The sequence below is a fragment of the Puma concolor genome, chromosome E1, assembly GCF_028749965.1.
Source record: "Puma concolor isolate L17-30 chromosome E1, mPumCon1.1.hap2, whole genome shotgun sequence".
Classification (NCBI taxonomy): Eukaryota; Metazoa; Chordata; class Mammalia; order Carnivora; family Felidae; genus Puma; species Puma concolor.
In genome coordinates, this window is record NC_141680.1 from 47,800,284 (window position 1) to 47,815,032 (window position 14,749).

Genomic DNA, 14,749 nt, shown 5'->3' on the forward strand with positions numbered 1-14,749 from the left:
TTGTTGTATTTTATTACTGGGTAAGGTAAGCTCTGTCACCTCTGGGTTTACCCAGGAGTTTAGGAATATTTCAGCATTTGGAAATGTTTTCTCTGTAGGAGTCTGAACTTCAGAGTCTGGTCGGCAGGTGTTCCCTCTTAGCCTTCCGGGTGATTCTAGGCATTCAGGCCTATTCTAAACAGCAGGTGTCTCAGAGACTGCTATGCCAAGAACCACCCCACATTTAGAAATGTTTCCCAAAGGGAGAGACCTTCATTCCCTTTGGAAATGTGTACCATCCCTTTTTCCATCTGCTCAGGGATGACCCCTTTCCAGAAGGGTGGCCCTCGGACCAGGCATAGTCAGTGTGTGTTTAGCGTGGATGGGGTTTAGAAGAATATCTGGTTAAGAGAGCAGGTTTCCAAGGGTGATTAAATTCCTTGAATACTAGGTAGACTGCCCCCCACCCAATAACAAAAACATTTCAAAAATAAGGAGAATGACTTAGATTATCTATGGTTTCAAATTGTATATATACTTTTAACTAATCTAAGAAATTGACTTGGTTGTGTGCTATTCTTGAGTTGTTTATTTTGTTCTTCCTATTGTGTATGTGGTGACTTTTCACCATCATGTTAGAAAATCTTCTGAGAGTTGTTTGGGTGTTAAAGTGACATTTTATTTTAGGCTTGCACTTGGATCAAAAAATACCTCCACTAAACATGAGAATCTATATCTTAGATCAGAGAATCTATAAATTTTTGATATTCATTCTCAAATAGGGTGCTAGCATGCCCTAATATGCTTCAAAGAAAACACAAGCTGCTCAGTTTGGGGATCCCGCAGGACGGTGTATGTCCGCCTTTCATCGCAGTGTTTTTTGAAGGCCTCAAATTTCCCAGAGGCCTTCTAGTCCTCTCTAGTCCTGAGCCTGTTAGCTCTCAGGTCTGCTCCTCACCCTTACCCTATTCTGCATCTTAGGGAAGATGACCCTTGTAGGCTGTTCTGCCAGGCTCCGGTGTCAGTTGTTGTTCAGCTGGGCTCAGCCACTGGGGAGACCGAGATGGTGGTGGGTAGGGACACTCCTCCCTCTCCCCGCTGTGATTCCAGTCTCTCTTGGTGACCCTGGGTTCAGGTTGCACCATCTCTGCCCTTTGGCCCTAGGGTGCTAATGGCTTCCTGTTCTGGATGATCTCTGGGGTGCCTCACTGGCCAGTTTATCCTTTCAGCTCTTCCATCATCCATGTGATCAATTCCCTGAGCTAAAACTTCTCTGTTTTAAATACTCAGGTGGTTTTTATTTCCTGGCTAGATCCTGAGTGATACAACCGTATTGTCACAGCTTAGGATCGTTTAAAAGGTCTTCATCTCTCAGGAATACTCAAACAATTCAGGAATCCTTACTTCAGTTTACAATTCCCTTAGAAGATAGACACATGACCCTTCATGCCACAAATGGTATGTAGTTTTAAATTTGGGTCTATATGATGAATTGATATAAGTGAAGGAAAAAACTCACACTATACAATAGCATATTTGTTAGAACAACAGATACTGTACTTTTAAAAGTTCTCTTGTGTTTAGCAGAACACAATTATATACAGTATTGTGCCAAACTACCAGGAGACATGACATGAAACCAGTTCTTGGGACATGGGCAAACCCTAGATTTTTTCTCACTGTCAGCGCTTAGGATCATTTGAAATGTTTGCATTGAGACTTGTATGCTTGAGTACCATATGCTTGTTTAGAACTGGAGCACGGTGTGGAAATGTGTAGGAGACCCCTCTAGAAAGATAATCTAGCTTAAGTACATTACAGTTCTTGTCAGTGTTCTTATAGACTAGATTTAAGAAGAGGTATGCGTGGGCGAATTGTAGCACAACAGATTCCAGTGTGGAGGGCGTGAAGGCTCTTCACCAGGAGAGAAAGCAGTTTCCTTCCTGGCAAACACTCAGGTAGCTAATACTGAATAAAGAACAGAAGAGTACTTTCAGGACTAAAGAACAGAGCAAGAAGCTAATTAAAGTTTTCGCTGGGGCTGGTTTAGTTAGTCTTGATTTGCTTGCTGTTTCCCACAGTCAAATGTTGGTTTATTTGTCTTTAGGTTTTGTACAGTATTAGAGTACTGTGAGGGAAATGATCTGGACTTCTACCTGAAACAGCACAAATTAATGTCGGAGAAAGAGGCCCGGTCCATTATCATGCAGATTGTGAATGCTTTAAAGTACTTAAATGAAATAAAACCTCCCATCATACACTATGACCTCAAACCAGGTATGTCTGACTTTTAGGTGACAGTACTGATGGCTTTTCTCTGATCTTAAAAGTGACTTCTAATCTGATAAAGTTAGAGAATGTGGCAGGAGCCTAGAAGGCCTAGTAATATCTGGCTTTGCCTGGGTAGGTGTGGGAATGAAAGAGGCCCAGCCACACAATGCTGGGTTTGAGAGGATGAGTCGAATGAAATGCTCTGGAGAAACGATGCCCTTGTCTGTAGAGCCAGGGCGGGTCACCATGTCAGTCCCATTTAGCAAGGCCTGCTCTGGGTGAGCTCCATTTCACACTACATAGTAGTCCTCTAGTCCAAGTCTTTTCGACGAAAGTGCCTCCAAATTAATGACTTATTTTGCAGGTATGCCTCCCATTTCATTAAATTCGAACAGATTTACGTCTTTTTGTATGGTTACTATCCAATTTCAGTAGTCCTCAGCAAACAGTAGAGGGCAGTTAGACTTTTTACCTCTGTTTTTTTTGTTTTTGTTTTTAAATGTTTCTTTATTTTCATGATAGAGAGGCAGTGCGAGCAGGGAAGGGGCAGAGAGGGAGGGAGACACAGAATCTGAAGCAGGCTCCAGGCTCCAAGCTGTCAGCACAGAGCCCGGTGTGGGGCTCTAACCCACAAACCATGAGATTATGACCTGAGCTGAAGTTGGACGCTTAACCGACTGAGCCACCCAGGCGCCCCACCTCTGTTTTTTTTGTCATCATCCTCAGTTGTTTTTTAGAAGTCTGCATATGTTCTCTGTAGACAGCTGGAACCAGCTTTGGCTTGGGTGTTGGGAAGATGGTTCCCATTTACCTCCTGGTGGGCACAGTTGTTAACTCTGCTTTCCTCTACTGGTAGCTACGTATTAAATCTCACTATTCACTATTCTTTAATGTTCTAATACAATTCAAATGACAAAAAAAAGTCATTATAATGAAGTGGTTTTTAAAACAACAGCTATTTGTGTTATTGGGTTTTCCAGCACTGAATCCAATACATTTTCCCATCATAGGAACTGTAGGTGGCACTGTGGTACTAGTTTTGATTCCCTTGTGTGGGTTTTTTGGTTTTTTTTTTTGTTTTGTTTTGTTTTTCCCCCGGTCCTGAAGCTACTGTTCTAAACAGGGTGGTTTAGAGATTGTTACTGAAAGCTCAGATGAAACTTTCCCACCATTTTTGACCAGCCGTCCAAGTGATATTTTACTTTGGCGAGTTGCTATTTTTTTCCACTGCTCATAGTGGTGGTTTTGGCACATCTAGCAGGTGATTCTTGGAAAATGGAAGTTTGCAGCCAGACACTGAGGACTCTCCTCTAGCATCCAGAGTCCAGATCATTTTATTCCACGAATTTAGATGTTTGCTATTACTTGCGAGAGTTTGAGTTCACTTGTCCCCTACTTGTCTGTTTTACCTTGAACTTTTCTCTTAATTAGTAAGTCTCTTTTTATTCATGAAGATTTTCATCTTTTTAGGTAATATTCTTTTAGTAAATGGTACAGCATGTGGAGAGATAAAAATCACAGATTTTGGTCTTTCCAAGATCATGGATGATGATAGCTACAATTCAGTGGATGGCATGGAGCTAACGTCACAAGGTGCTGGTACTTATTGGTAGGTATCTGGGAGATCTGCCAGGTTGGCTGGTGGAGATATGGCTGTGCTATACTGAAATGTTGGTAATTGATCATTAATTAATATCTACATCCTGTCTTAGGCAAAATGCAGTAAACCAAAGTAGATTTTCCTCCCCAAATATCACTGCCTTTTCGGCCGTTTGACTCTCTGTATTTATATTAACTTGTCTTAATTTTTCTTTCCTTTCTTGAAAACCATTGAGAGAGATTATATATGGCCAGGTGTTGGAGTTGTGTGTTTCTTTAGAGCTGGCCCTATGGAGTAGGGAGAGAACGAGATTGCTCCTGTGTATTTAAAGAATGGCCCTAAATTTTTTTCAGTACAAATGTAGGTCTCTTGTTATGTTATGGGTTAATGGGATGAGGGATTCATTTCTAGAGTTGCCTACAGATGATGCCCTGTCAAGAACTAAGAAGTTGTAAAGATCGGTATGTAAAGTAACCCCAGCATCCCTTGAAATCTAAACAGGAAAAAAGTGAGCACAGTTTGCAAAGAAATTTATCCGTACCCATCAGCCATGTTCTAAAATGTTTTGAGCCACATTTCTTCCCATCTGTTGTCACTCGTCTCCCCACCACCACCCTACCCCAGCTAGCTCTACCTGCTTATTCCATGACCTCTTATTTCTGCCTGCTTTTGACAGCAGGAGCCATAAAAGATACCTACAGCCCAAACAACTCACTTTGTGATTGTAAAGGTGTGTTAACAGACAGAGCTTTCTTTTTCCTTCTGAGGTGGTAACAGAAAGCTGCCAATTGGACATTTGATTCCAAACTGAGGTTGGGGGCGGCATAGAAGTCCCACATATATTAAACCCCAGGGTCAGTTGGTCAGATCACTTAACTTTGAGACTGGAGGGCCCTAGGCCTTAGCAGAATACTGACTGCCTGGGAATGAGGGCGTTGATTGGAAGCAGACAGAGAAGGGAGAGTATCGTTTACAGCCCACAGGACGAGCTTTATTCTCCTCAGTCTGATCATATGTAAATTATGTATATTAGAGAATCCATCAAATCCTTAGAAAAGCATCATGTGCACAAAATTCCTACTCTTCATTCCTCCTTATTTTTTGTGGAGATGGTACCTATAGTGAAAATCAGTCCCTAAATTAAACCTTTGAGATCCTGGGTTTAAAATAGAAGCTACATTTACAGTGTTTATTTACTATGGTGGTTATTGTGGGTTAGTGTTCCTGTCACTAAATGGCACAAAAATATCTGTTGTTGGAAATTCTGGAAACAGGTCTATACCTCTGCTATATAAATTCACTGAAACTTAGATTTTAGCTTTTTTGTTTGGTAACTTGTTCTTATAAAAAGTTAAGCCTTTTTGTGTTAAATTCATTTTCTCATTGCTACCTATTGCTGTATTTACTGAGCTATAAAAATTCAGTGGTTGGAATTTAAGTAATAATTATGTGATGTTTGGGATTTGCTTCAGAGTAATCTGTTGGTGGGGGGAGGGGTGTATATGAACAGATTGGCCCCATGTTGATAATTATTGAAGCTCAATGATGGTTACTTGGGGGTTCATTTTACTGTTCTTTCTACTTTAGATTATATTTGGAGATTATTTTCATAACAAAAAGAGAGGTAAAAAGGGGGCTACTGAGAAAACTTAATTCTGTGGGTTCCTCTGAAGGTTTAAAAAATCTCCATATTGGTAGTGCTAAGCATTGTCATAATCACACTCCTCATATGTCATCCTCTTAGGTCCTAGAGGATCGATACAAACAGGGTGGGAAGACATAACAAATTCTAGGCAACGGTTTGCAGTATTTTGGTAGTTGCAGTGTTTGGTAGAATTCTTCTACATTGAATACTACTTTTAAAAAAAAAAAAAAAATTTATTCTTAAGTAATCTCTATACCCAGCATGGGGGCTCGAACTCATAATCGTGAGATCAGCGCATGCTCCACTGACTGAGCCAGCCAGGTGCCCTCAATACTACTTATAAATAAATGACCTATAGATTAGGCCCTGAGAATCCTGTTTCTGTAGGATGATTTTATTGTGACAGAATATGCAATTATGTTTTTAAACGTAATTTCGTGCAATATCATAGAACCGTCCTCTACTCTCTCCCGAAGTCCTTGATAGGGAATTACAGTGCTTATTATTGTCAGTATTATTTGGGTGAAGAACTAGTTTATTTCTTCATTTATACATGGGGAAACTGAGACCTAGAAAGTGACTTTTCCAGACTGATACTGTCAAGTGGCAGTCAACGTCTTTTTTTTTTTTTTTTTTTTTTTTAAATCAATGTCTTTTGTACTGTGAATATTTGGCTAAATTATTACTCATCATTTGGACAAATTCAACAACTTCTGTCCTTCTCTGCCACCTCCACAAGAGTTATAAATACATTAAAATGATCATTTTGGAACCAAGGTTCTATTTGTTGTTTATGCAAGATCATATTTAAATTATGTATGTTAAAGAATCAAGAACCGTGAAAAGTCAGGTTCAGGGAGGTTTTAGTGACATTTGGAAGAGCTGTTCTTTTTATTCTTTTTCCTATATTCTTGTTACTTTGCTTTTTTCCCCACTTCATGAGTTCAGTGTGTGTTTTGGCTAACAGTTTTCATTGTGAAGTAATAATGTAGGTCAGTGGTCTTAATCATCCCCAAATGTCTGTTAAAAATAAATAAATAAGAAACAAGAACATAAGACTAAACTTTTTTAAAAGAAAAGAAAAAAGCCCATCATGGAACATTTTCTTCCTCTCAGCTCTTGTGGCCCCCTTCGAGTTGTAAGTTTAGATTTTTATACTGGAAGCACAGCAGGGTCTAAAATAAAGAATTTTTCACAGAATTGATTTTGCCAGCATGAAATCTGCAGAAATCGATCTGTTATCTTCAGAATGCTGCCTTCCAGCTGTGCCATGGCTAAGACCCCAGGCAGTGAGTGGAAGCGTATTTGTTTGGTTTCCTAAATGCCAAGAGGCACTTACCTTCCACACCATACAATTTGGTGTGGTTGGCTGTGCAGCCAGTCTTTTTCCAAGCCAGGAGTGGGTGGGGAGGGAAGGAATTCAGGTGAGGATTGAGTTGTGCTAACTACTAGTTTGGTGGGCTTTTTCTCCCCTATTTGTTAGTCTTCAGGAAGCCCCTGATCACCCTTCAAGTGGGCAACACAAAATACCCTTTGATAACTTGGACTGTAGTATCACCATTTATTATATATTGTAGTTATTCCCAGTCCAGATTTTACAAAGAGAGCTACCTTATGAAGGATACAGCCCCTCCCCTCAGAGATTAATACTGGGTTCTGAATTCATTTGGACTTTTATTATTTTTTTAAATGTTTGTTTATTTTAGAGTGAGAGCGTGTGTGCAAGCAGGGGAGGGGCAAAGAGAGAGGGGGCAGAGGATCCAAAGTGGGCTCTGTGCTGACAGCAGAGAACCTTATGCGGGGCTCGAACCCATGAACTGCAAGATCATAACCTGAGCCAAAGTTGGACGCTCAACAGACTGAGCCACCCAGGCACCCCCCACCGCTTTGGACTTCTAACATAGTTATTTTAGAGACAGTCCTCTTTCTCAGCCAACATGAAAGCAAACCCACACCACTTCAAGTTCTGTTTTGATGTTTGTTGCTGCAGCTCTTCTAAAAGGGAATGAACTTCTTTTGTGTTCCCCCTCCTTTTTGGAACTTGTTGAATGACACTCCTATTAGGCGCAACCCTGGGAAAAGATGCTGTGGTGGGTGAAACAGGGGCCGGGGGGAGAATATTTGCCTCTCTTGGTGAACTGAGAAATGTATTTTAAGGCTTTTAGGACATGCTGCCTCCTTAAGTTACAGTGTTTTCTCACGGACTTTCCCCAGCAAGGCCCAAGTCGCTTTTTCGTCTAAATTTCAGTTAAAATTGAGATATTTTTATTTCCCACAAGGTCTTCTACTTTGCCTTTTTGTATATGTCCTAGATTTATACAGTCATTTTATTTTCCTTTTGTCCCAGGTATTTACCACCAGAGTGTTTTGTGGTTGGGAAAGAGCCACCAAAGATCTCAAATAAAGTTGATGTCTGGTCAGTGGGTGTGATCTTTTACCAGTGTCTTTACGGAAGGAAGGTAAGGAAGGTCGGATGTGGTGGCTTGATATCTGGCTTGGGTGGCACATGTATGCACTGGCATGGTGTCCGTTATTCTCTTGGAATTAATCGTTTGGTTATACAGAACTTTTGGATGTGGTTTGAGGAAAACACAGACAACAATAACAGCTTTATGCATAAGCAGAACTTTTCAACAGAGTACCTAATGAATTTCACTGGGCTATTGAAAAACATACATTTTTACCGTTTTCAATTAGATCCAGGATCGGTTTTGATTCTGATAATATGTATAAGGAATTATATGACCTGGTTTATTTCAAATATACAGTTGTCCCAGGAGGCATTCTTCAGGGTCCCACGGACTGGAACTTGGAAAATCTACAGGGGTCTTCATTCCCAGCTACCCCAGTAGTTAAAGCTATTATTAATAAAAGCGTGGTTTCTATCTTCTGTACTGGGGAGATGTAGTGTTAGAAAATATTCACCATCTGTTAACCTCTGGATCAAGGTGATAGGTCATTTGGACACATAATAACCTAGGTAGTGAACTGTACCTAATGAATTGTTCACATTTATGTTTTCCTTATGAGAATGCTCCCTTAGGGTAAACATACATACTAGGATACAGGGCACATATAGCCGTATTTTTGCTGTCAGTGTGTTATAAATAATCAAAATTTGTAGGTGGTTCCAACAGTGTAGGTTGTGAGTATAAGCCATTTGGGGGTTCTGCGACTCCCCTGGACTCTTTTTTTTTTTTTTTTTTTTTTTTTTTTTTTTTTTTAATTTTTTTTTTTCAACGTTTATTTATTTTTGGGACAGAGAGAGACAGAGCATGAACGGGCGAGGGGCAGAGAGAGAGGGAGACACAGAATCGGAAACAGGCTCCAGGCTCTGAGCCATCAGCCCAGAGCCTGACGCGGGGCTCGAACTCACGGACCGCGAGATCGTGACCTGGCTGAAGTCGGACGCTTAACCGACTGCGCCACCCAGGCGCCCCTCCCCTGGACTCTTAATACTTTTGTTACAATCCCTAGACCAAGCTCTTAATTTAGATTTCAGCTTCCTCTTTAACTTCTCCTTGGTCTTTGTTTCTTTTCTTTCTTTTCTTTTCTTTTTTCTTTTCTTTTCTTTTCTTTTCTTTTCTTTTCTTTTCTTTTCTTTTCTTTTCTTTTCTTTTCTTTTCTTTTCTTTTCTTTTTTCTTTTCTTTTCTTTTCTTTTCTCTTTTCTTTTCTCTTTTCTTTTCTTTTCTTTTCTTTTTAATTTATTTTTGAGAGAGAGAGAGAGACAGAGTGTGAGTGGGGGAGGGGCCGAGAGAGAGGGAGACACAGAATCTGAAGCAGGCTTCAGGCTCTGAACTATCAGCACAGAGCCTGACCTGGGGCTTGAACTCACAAGCCATGAGATTATGACCTGAGCTGAAGTTGGATGCTTAACTGACAGAGCCACCCAGGCGCCCCTTGGTCTTTGTTTCTGTATCTTACCCTTTGTAATATGGGGAAACTTCAGAACCAGTAATGGTTAATTATATTATTATCATTATTATTATTATTATTATTAGGTTTTATTTTTAAGTAACCTCTACATCCAATGTTGGGCTCGAACTCATGGGCCCAACATCAAGAGTTGGGTGCTCCACTGAGCCAGTCAGGCATCCCAAGTAGGAGTTAATTATTATTTATACTCTCTGATAATGAGGAAGTACTGCTGATAATGTTGGTAGAGGTTATGTAGAAAGAATTGTGATCTCTTAGTAGAAACATTGTAGAGATGACACTAAACTTGAACTTGTATTTTAAGGCTATTAGAAAATGGCACATTGGGGCACAGATGAAGCTGCTAAGTAACCCCAGCTTTTATTCCACGCGCCTGTTCTTATTCCGTCTCCTGTTTACTTCCTGTTCCATCTGTCTTTATCTGGGTCTTGGGTCTGCCAGTGGCACACATGTGTACTACTTAAGCCTACAGTTGTCACTCAGGGCAGAAGAGGTTGCCGGTTCCTCCTAGGATGGTTTTTGTTGTCAGCAAACCTCAACAGAGGTATTATCCTGTGGCAGACGCTGCTTCCAGTGCCAGCCCTGCCTTAACCTCCGTGCTGGACCGTGAGCTTGTTAGTACTTAAGCTCTGACCCTTTCCACCCCTTACCTATAAAAAGAGAGCAAGGAGACCATCTCCGAAGTTCTTTCTAGCAGTTCTCATCAAAGCAGATCTTCTCCTTTCCCTTCACTATGGTTTTGAATTGTGTTCTCTTTAATTTTAACCACAGGCCCACCTTTGTTTGTTTCGTTTTTATCTGATAGCCTTTTGGCCACAACCAGTCCCAGCAAGACATTCTACAAGAAAATACTATTCTTAAAGCTACTGAAGTGCAGTTCCCGCCAAAGCCAGTAGTAACACCTGAAGCAAAGGTAAGTTTTGACCTACTGGTCATCAGGAAACAACTGCTGTTTTCTGGATTATCAGTACAAAATTCAAGAGTCATTAAAAGCCTTCTCCCCCTTCTAAATGTGTATTTTTTCAAACCCTTACCCTCTTCACCCGCTCTCCTACAACAGATACTTACGAGTGCCTGTCGAGTACTAGACACTGTACTAAGTCATAGAGAGGGAACGGTGAGTGTGTAGCAATGAAGTACAGACAAGTTCCCTGCCTGCTAGGAGGTTCTGTTCCACCAGGTGAGACGAACAGTAACTAACAACGGTTCCATCTCAGATGGTGATAGAGATTATGAAGAAAAAGAAAGGGAGGGTACAGGGGTGTGGGAGCAGGAAGTGATGTTTTTGAGCAGTCTTGAATAATGTGATGGTGGGAGCCCTGTGTAGATTTGGGAGAAGATTTTTTTTTTTTTTAAGTTTATTTATTTTGAGAGACAGAGCAGAGGAGGGGCAGAGAGAGAGGGAGAGAGAGAATGCCAGGCAGGCTCCATGCTGTCAGCAGAGAGCCCCACGCAGGGCTCGAACTCATGAACCCTGAGATCATGACCTGAGCTGAAGCCAAGAGTCAGTCGCTCAACCGACTGAGCCACCTAGGCACCCCTAAGTTTGTTTATTTTTGAGAGAGAGCACACGAGTGCGAGCAGGAGAGGTGCAGAGACAGGGAGAGAGAATCCCAAGCAGGCTCCGTGCTGTCAGTGCACAGTCCCAGCTCGGGCTCAGTTCCACGAATTGTGAGATCATGCCCTGAGCCAGAATCAAGAGTGGGTCGCTTAACCGACTGAGCCACCCAGGTGCCCGGGGAGAAGAATATTTTAGGCAGAGAAGCGCACGAAGCTCAGATGTGAGGACAAGCTCAGCAGATCCATAGAACAGGCAGAACAGAGGGGAGTATGGTAGGCAGGGCAGAGGATGCAGGAGGAACAGAGGAGAGTGTGGTAGGCAGGGCAGAGGCTGCAGGGCAGATTGTAGACCGAGATAGGAGAGATGGGAAGCATAGGAAGGTTTTACTCAAGGCAGCCGTGTGATCTGATGGCTGTTTCAAAAGCCTGCCCTGGAGGCTGTTTAGAAAGAAAGTTCAAGGTGGGAGTTTGACCAGTATTGTATCCAACCCAAAGTAACCCATTTAACTCAAGTTACCGTGTCACATATCTCACTAAGAAGGGTCGTTCTTAAAGGCCAAGGATTATTAAGTTTATTTCTGTGAATGCATTTTTATCTTCCAAATACTTTAATCAGGCAGCTACCTACAGGTGTTTTTTATTTTGGAAAACCAGGATTGTTGTTATACTTATGTGTTTTATTAATTAAACATGGGAAAAAAATAATACATTTCGTGTTTTAGGTTGTTTTTTTTTTTTTTTTTCTTCAACGTTTTTATTTATTTATTTATTTATTTTTGGGACAGAGAGAGACAGAGCATGAATGGGGGAGGGGCAGAGAGAGAGGGAGACACAGAATCGGAAACAGGCTCCAGGCTCCGAGCCATCAGCCCAGAGCCTGATGCGGGGCTCGAACTCACGGACCGCGAGATCGTGACCTGGCTGAAGTCGGACGCTTAACCGACTGCGCCACCCAGGCGCCCCTGTTTTTTTTTTTTAAGTAGGCTCCACACCCAGTGCCAAGCCCAACACCGGGCTTGAACTCAACGACCCTGAGATCAAGACCTGAGCTGAGATCAAGCGTCGGATGCTTAACCGACTGAGCCACCCAGGCGTCCTTGGATTTTTTTTTAAATAGACTTTGTTAGACTTTATTTTTTAAAGCAGTTTTAGATTCATAGCAACACTGAGCAGAAAGTAGAGAATTCCCATGTACTTCTGTCCCCACACATGCACAACTTCCCTCACTTGTCAGCATTGTGCACCAGAATGAGACATTTGTTACCCTCGATGGACCCTACATTGGGACATTATGATCACCTGAATGTAAAGTATGATCTTTGGGTGATAATGACATTTTAGATTTTTAAAAGTCCAATTCCTGTATTTAAAATAATTGCATTACGAGACTTTGATTAAAATGGTCTGGTTAAAAAATAGGAAAAGATAAACCATCTGTTTAAGGGCCTCTGTGATACAAATTATAGAAACTGATCCTGTGTAGCCCTTCATACCTAGCACAAAGGAAGCTTCCATGTTGGTAGTAAATTAGGATTCTTTTTTTTTTTTTTTTTAAAGTTTATTCTGAGAGAATGAGCTAGTGCAGATAAGCGGTGGCGGGGGGGGGGGGGGGGCGGCGGGGGGGCGGCAGCGCAGAGAGAAGGAGAAAGAGAGCATGGAGGCTGATGTGGGGCTTGAACTCAGGAACCACAAGATCATGACCTGAGCTGAAATCAAGAGTCGATGCCCAACCGAGCCACCCAGGCACCACTAAATTAGGATTCTGAATGAAACCCCACTCATAGCATGATTCTCTGTCTGCAGAGCTCTTGGGGAAACAAGTCCTGTTCAGGTTTTCTTTAGTACTTAGGTGTGTGCCTCATCATTTGCTTGATCACTTTTTAGGGAAGAATGTGATACACAAGGCAAGCATTTACCTATCTGTGACATGCTGTAGTGTTAGTGTTGGTCTCCTCACCCTGCACGTGGCGGTGGTTTGTCATTACAATTTTTACTTCCTCAGCATGTGGCGAGTTCACATGAGGCCGTGATTTGTACACGCAGGACCATTAGGTTAGATGTGCCTGTGTAAACCGTCCAAGGCAGAGAGATTTTTGCGTTGGTCTTTGTGCTTTGGGGGCAGAGGTCTCTAGAGGCCAGGTCATGCCCCATTCCCACTCAGGAATGGCTCAGGTGCCTCTGTCAGGGAAGGAGCCCGTGGTCACAGAGAGGTGCTGCTGCCCGTGTGTCTCCTTGCCTGGTCCTCTCCGGGCGTGATTTCTGGGAAAGGCCCCGAGCCCCTTCTCTTTATAGAGGGTGTTTGCTCTGGGCCTGGGCCCTGGCAGCTGTCACAGAGCCTCAGGGTTCCCTCTGGGAGCAGCAGGATTATCTGCCTCAGGCTTCTTCAAGAAACTTTCCTTTCAGGCGTTTATTCGACGATGCTTGGCCTACCGAAAGGAGGACCGCATCGATGTCCAGCAGCTGGCCTGTGACCCCTACTTGCTGCCTCACATCCGAAAGTCGGTCTCCACGAGTAGCCCTGCTGGAGCTGCTATTGCATCGACCTCGGGGGCATCCAATAACAGTTCTTCGAATTGAGACCCACTCCTAGGCTGCAAACTGTTCGGCACACACAGAGTGGACAAATGGCATTCAGCAGCGGGTTTGGAACATAGCGAATCCGAATGGATCTCATGAAACCTGTACCAGGTGCTTTTATTTTCTTGCTTTTTTCCCATCCATAGAGCATGACAGCATCGATTCTCATTGAGGAGAAGCCTTGGGCAGCTCTGGCCAGGCCTCGTAGGAAAAGGCCCCGCCCGAGGTTCCGGCGTCAACGGCCACTACGTGTGGCTGCTCTGAGTGAGGAAAAAATGAAAAAGAAAAACTGGTTCCATGTACTGTGAACTTGAAAACATGCAGACTCAGGGGGGTCCCTGATGCAGTGCTTCAGATGAAGAATGTGGACTTGAAAATACAGACTGGGCTAGTCCAGTGTCTATATTTAAACTTGTTCTTTTCTTTTAATAAAGTTTAGGTAACATCTCCTGAAAAGCTTGTAGCACAAAGGCTCAGCTGGGGATGGTGTTTGACTTCGGAGGAAAAAAAGTTGCTATTGCCCGTTAAAGGCACTAGAGTTAGTGTTTTATCCCTAAATAATTTCAATTTTTAAAAACATGCAGCTTCCCTCCCCCCTTTTTTATTTTTGAAAGAATACATTTGGTCATAAAGTGAAACCCGTATTAGCAAGTACGTGGCAATGTTCATTCCAGTCAGATGCAGCTTTCTCCTCCGTCTGGTCTCCTGTTTGCAATTGCTTCCCTCATCTCAGTAGGGAAAACGTCGAGTGGCAGGACTGAGATGTGTGGGGCTTTGCCATTGGACAAAGAACGAGGTTAGAAGCCCGCAGCTTGGAGTCTCTAGGTTTTCAACTATTTCTTCACAATTTGAACACTTGACGGTTGTCCCTTTTAATTTATTTGAAGTGCTATTTTTTTAAATAAAGGTTCATCTGTCCATGCAGTCCTCTTGAATTCTCTGAATGTAGTAACTATCGAAAAACTGTTCCAGAGGTAGGCAGAAAATGGGCCAGGGAGCCAAATGCTCCAGGGATCAGGAGGTCCTACCTGCGGTCTCTGTGTGCTTGCTAAATGGTGTAACTTTCTTGTTAACCACGATATTAAAACTTGATCAGCTCATAAGCTTTCCTCTGTTAGATCTTTTGGCAGGAAACAACCTCCAAGCCTCTGAATTTTGTGGGTGTGCGCTGATGTGTGTG

At 42.4% G+C, this 14,749-nt stretch overlaps 1 protein-coding gene across 6 annotated transcripts in view; it reads left to right on the top strand.

Annotated features, from left to right (window-relative positions):
• TLK2 (tousled like kinase 2) overlaps window positions 1-14,493 on the top strand; it is a 115,715-nt gene extending 101,222 nt beyond the window's left edge. For 4 of the 6 annotated variants that reach the window (XM_086687659.1, XM_086687657.1, XM_086687656.1 and 1 more), the window contains 4 exons: window positions 2,087-2,256; window positions 3,721-3,859; window positions 7,843-7,954; window positions 10,238-11,729. In XM_086687659.1, coding sequence (XP_086543785.1) covers window positions 2,087-2,256; window positions 3,721-3,859; window positions 7,843-7,954; window positions 10,238-10,561 — 745 coding nt within the window. In that variant the 3' untranslated portion in view covers window positions 10,562-11,729. Of the gene's footprint in view, window positions 1-2,086; window positions 2,257-3,720; window positions 3,860-7,842; window positions 7,955-10,237; window positions 11,730-13,395 lie in introns of those variants that run through there. The other 2 variants (XM_025927755.2, XM_025927756.2) reach the window with 1 other exon arrangement.
• The last annotated feature ends 256 nt before the right edge of the window (window positions 14,494-14,749 follow it).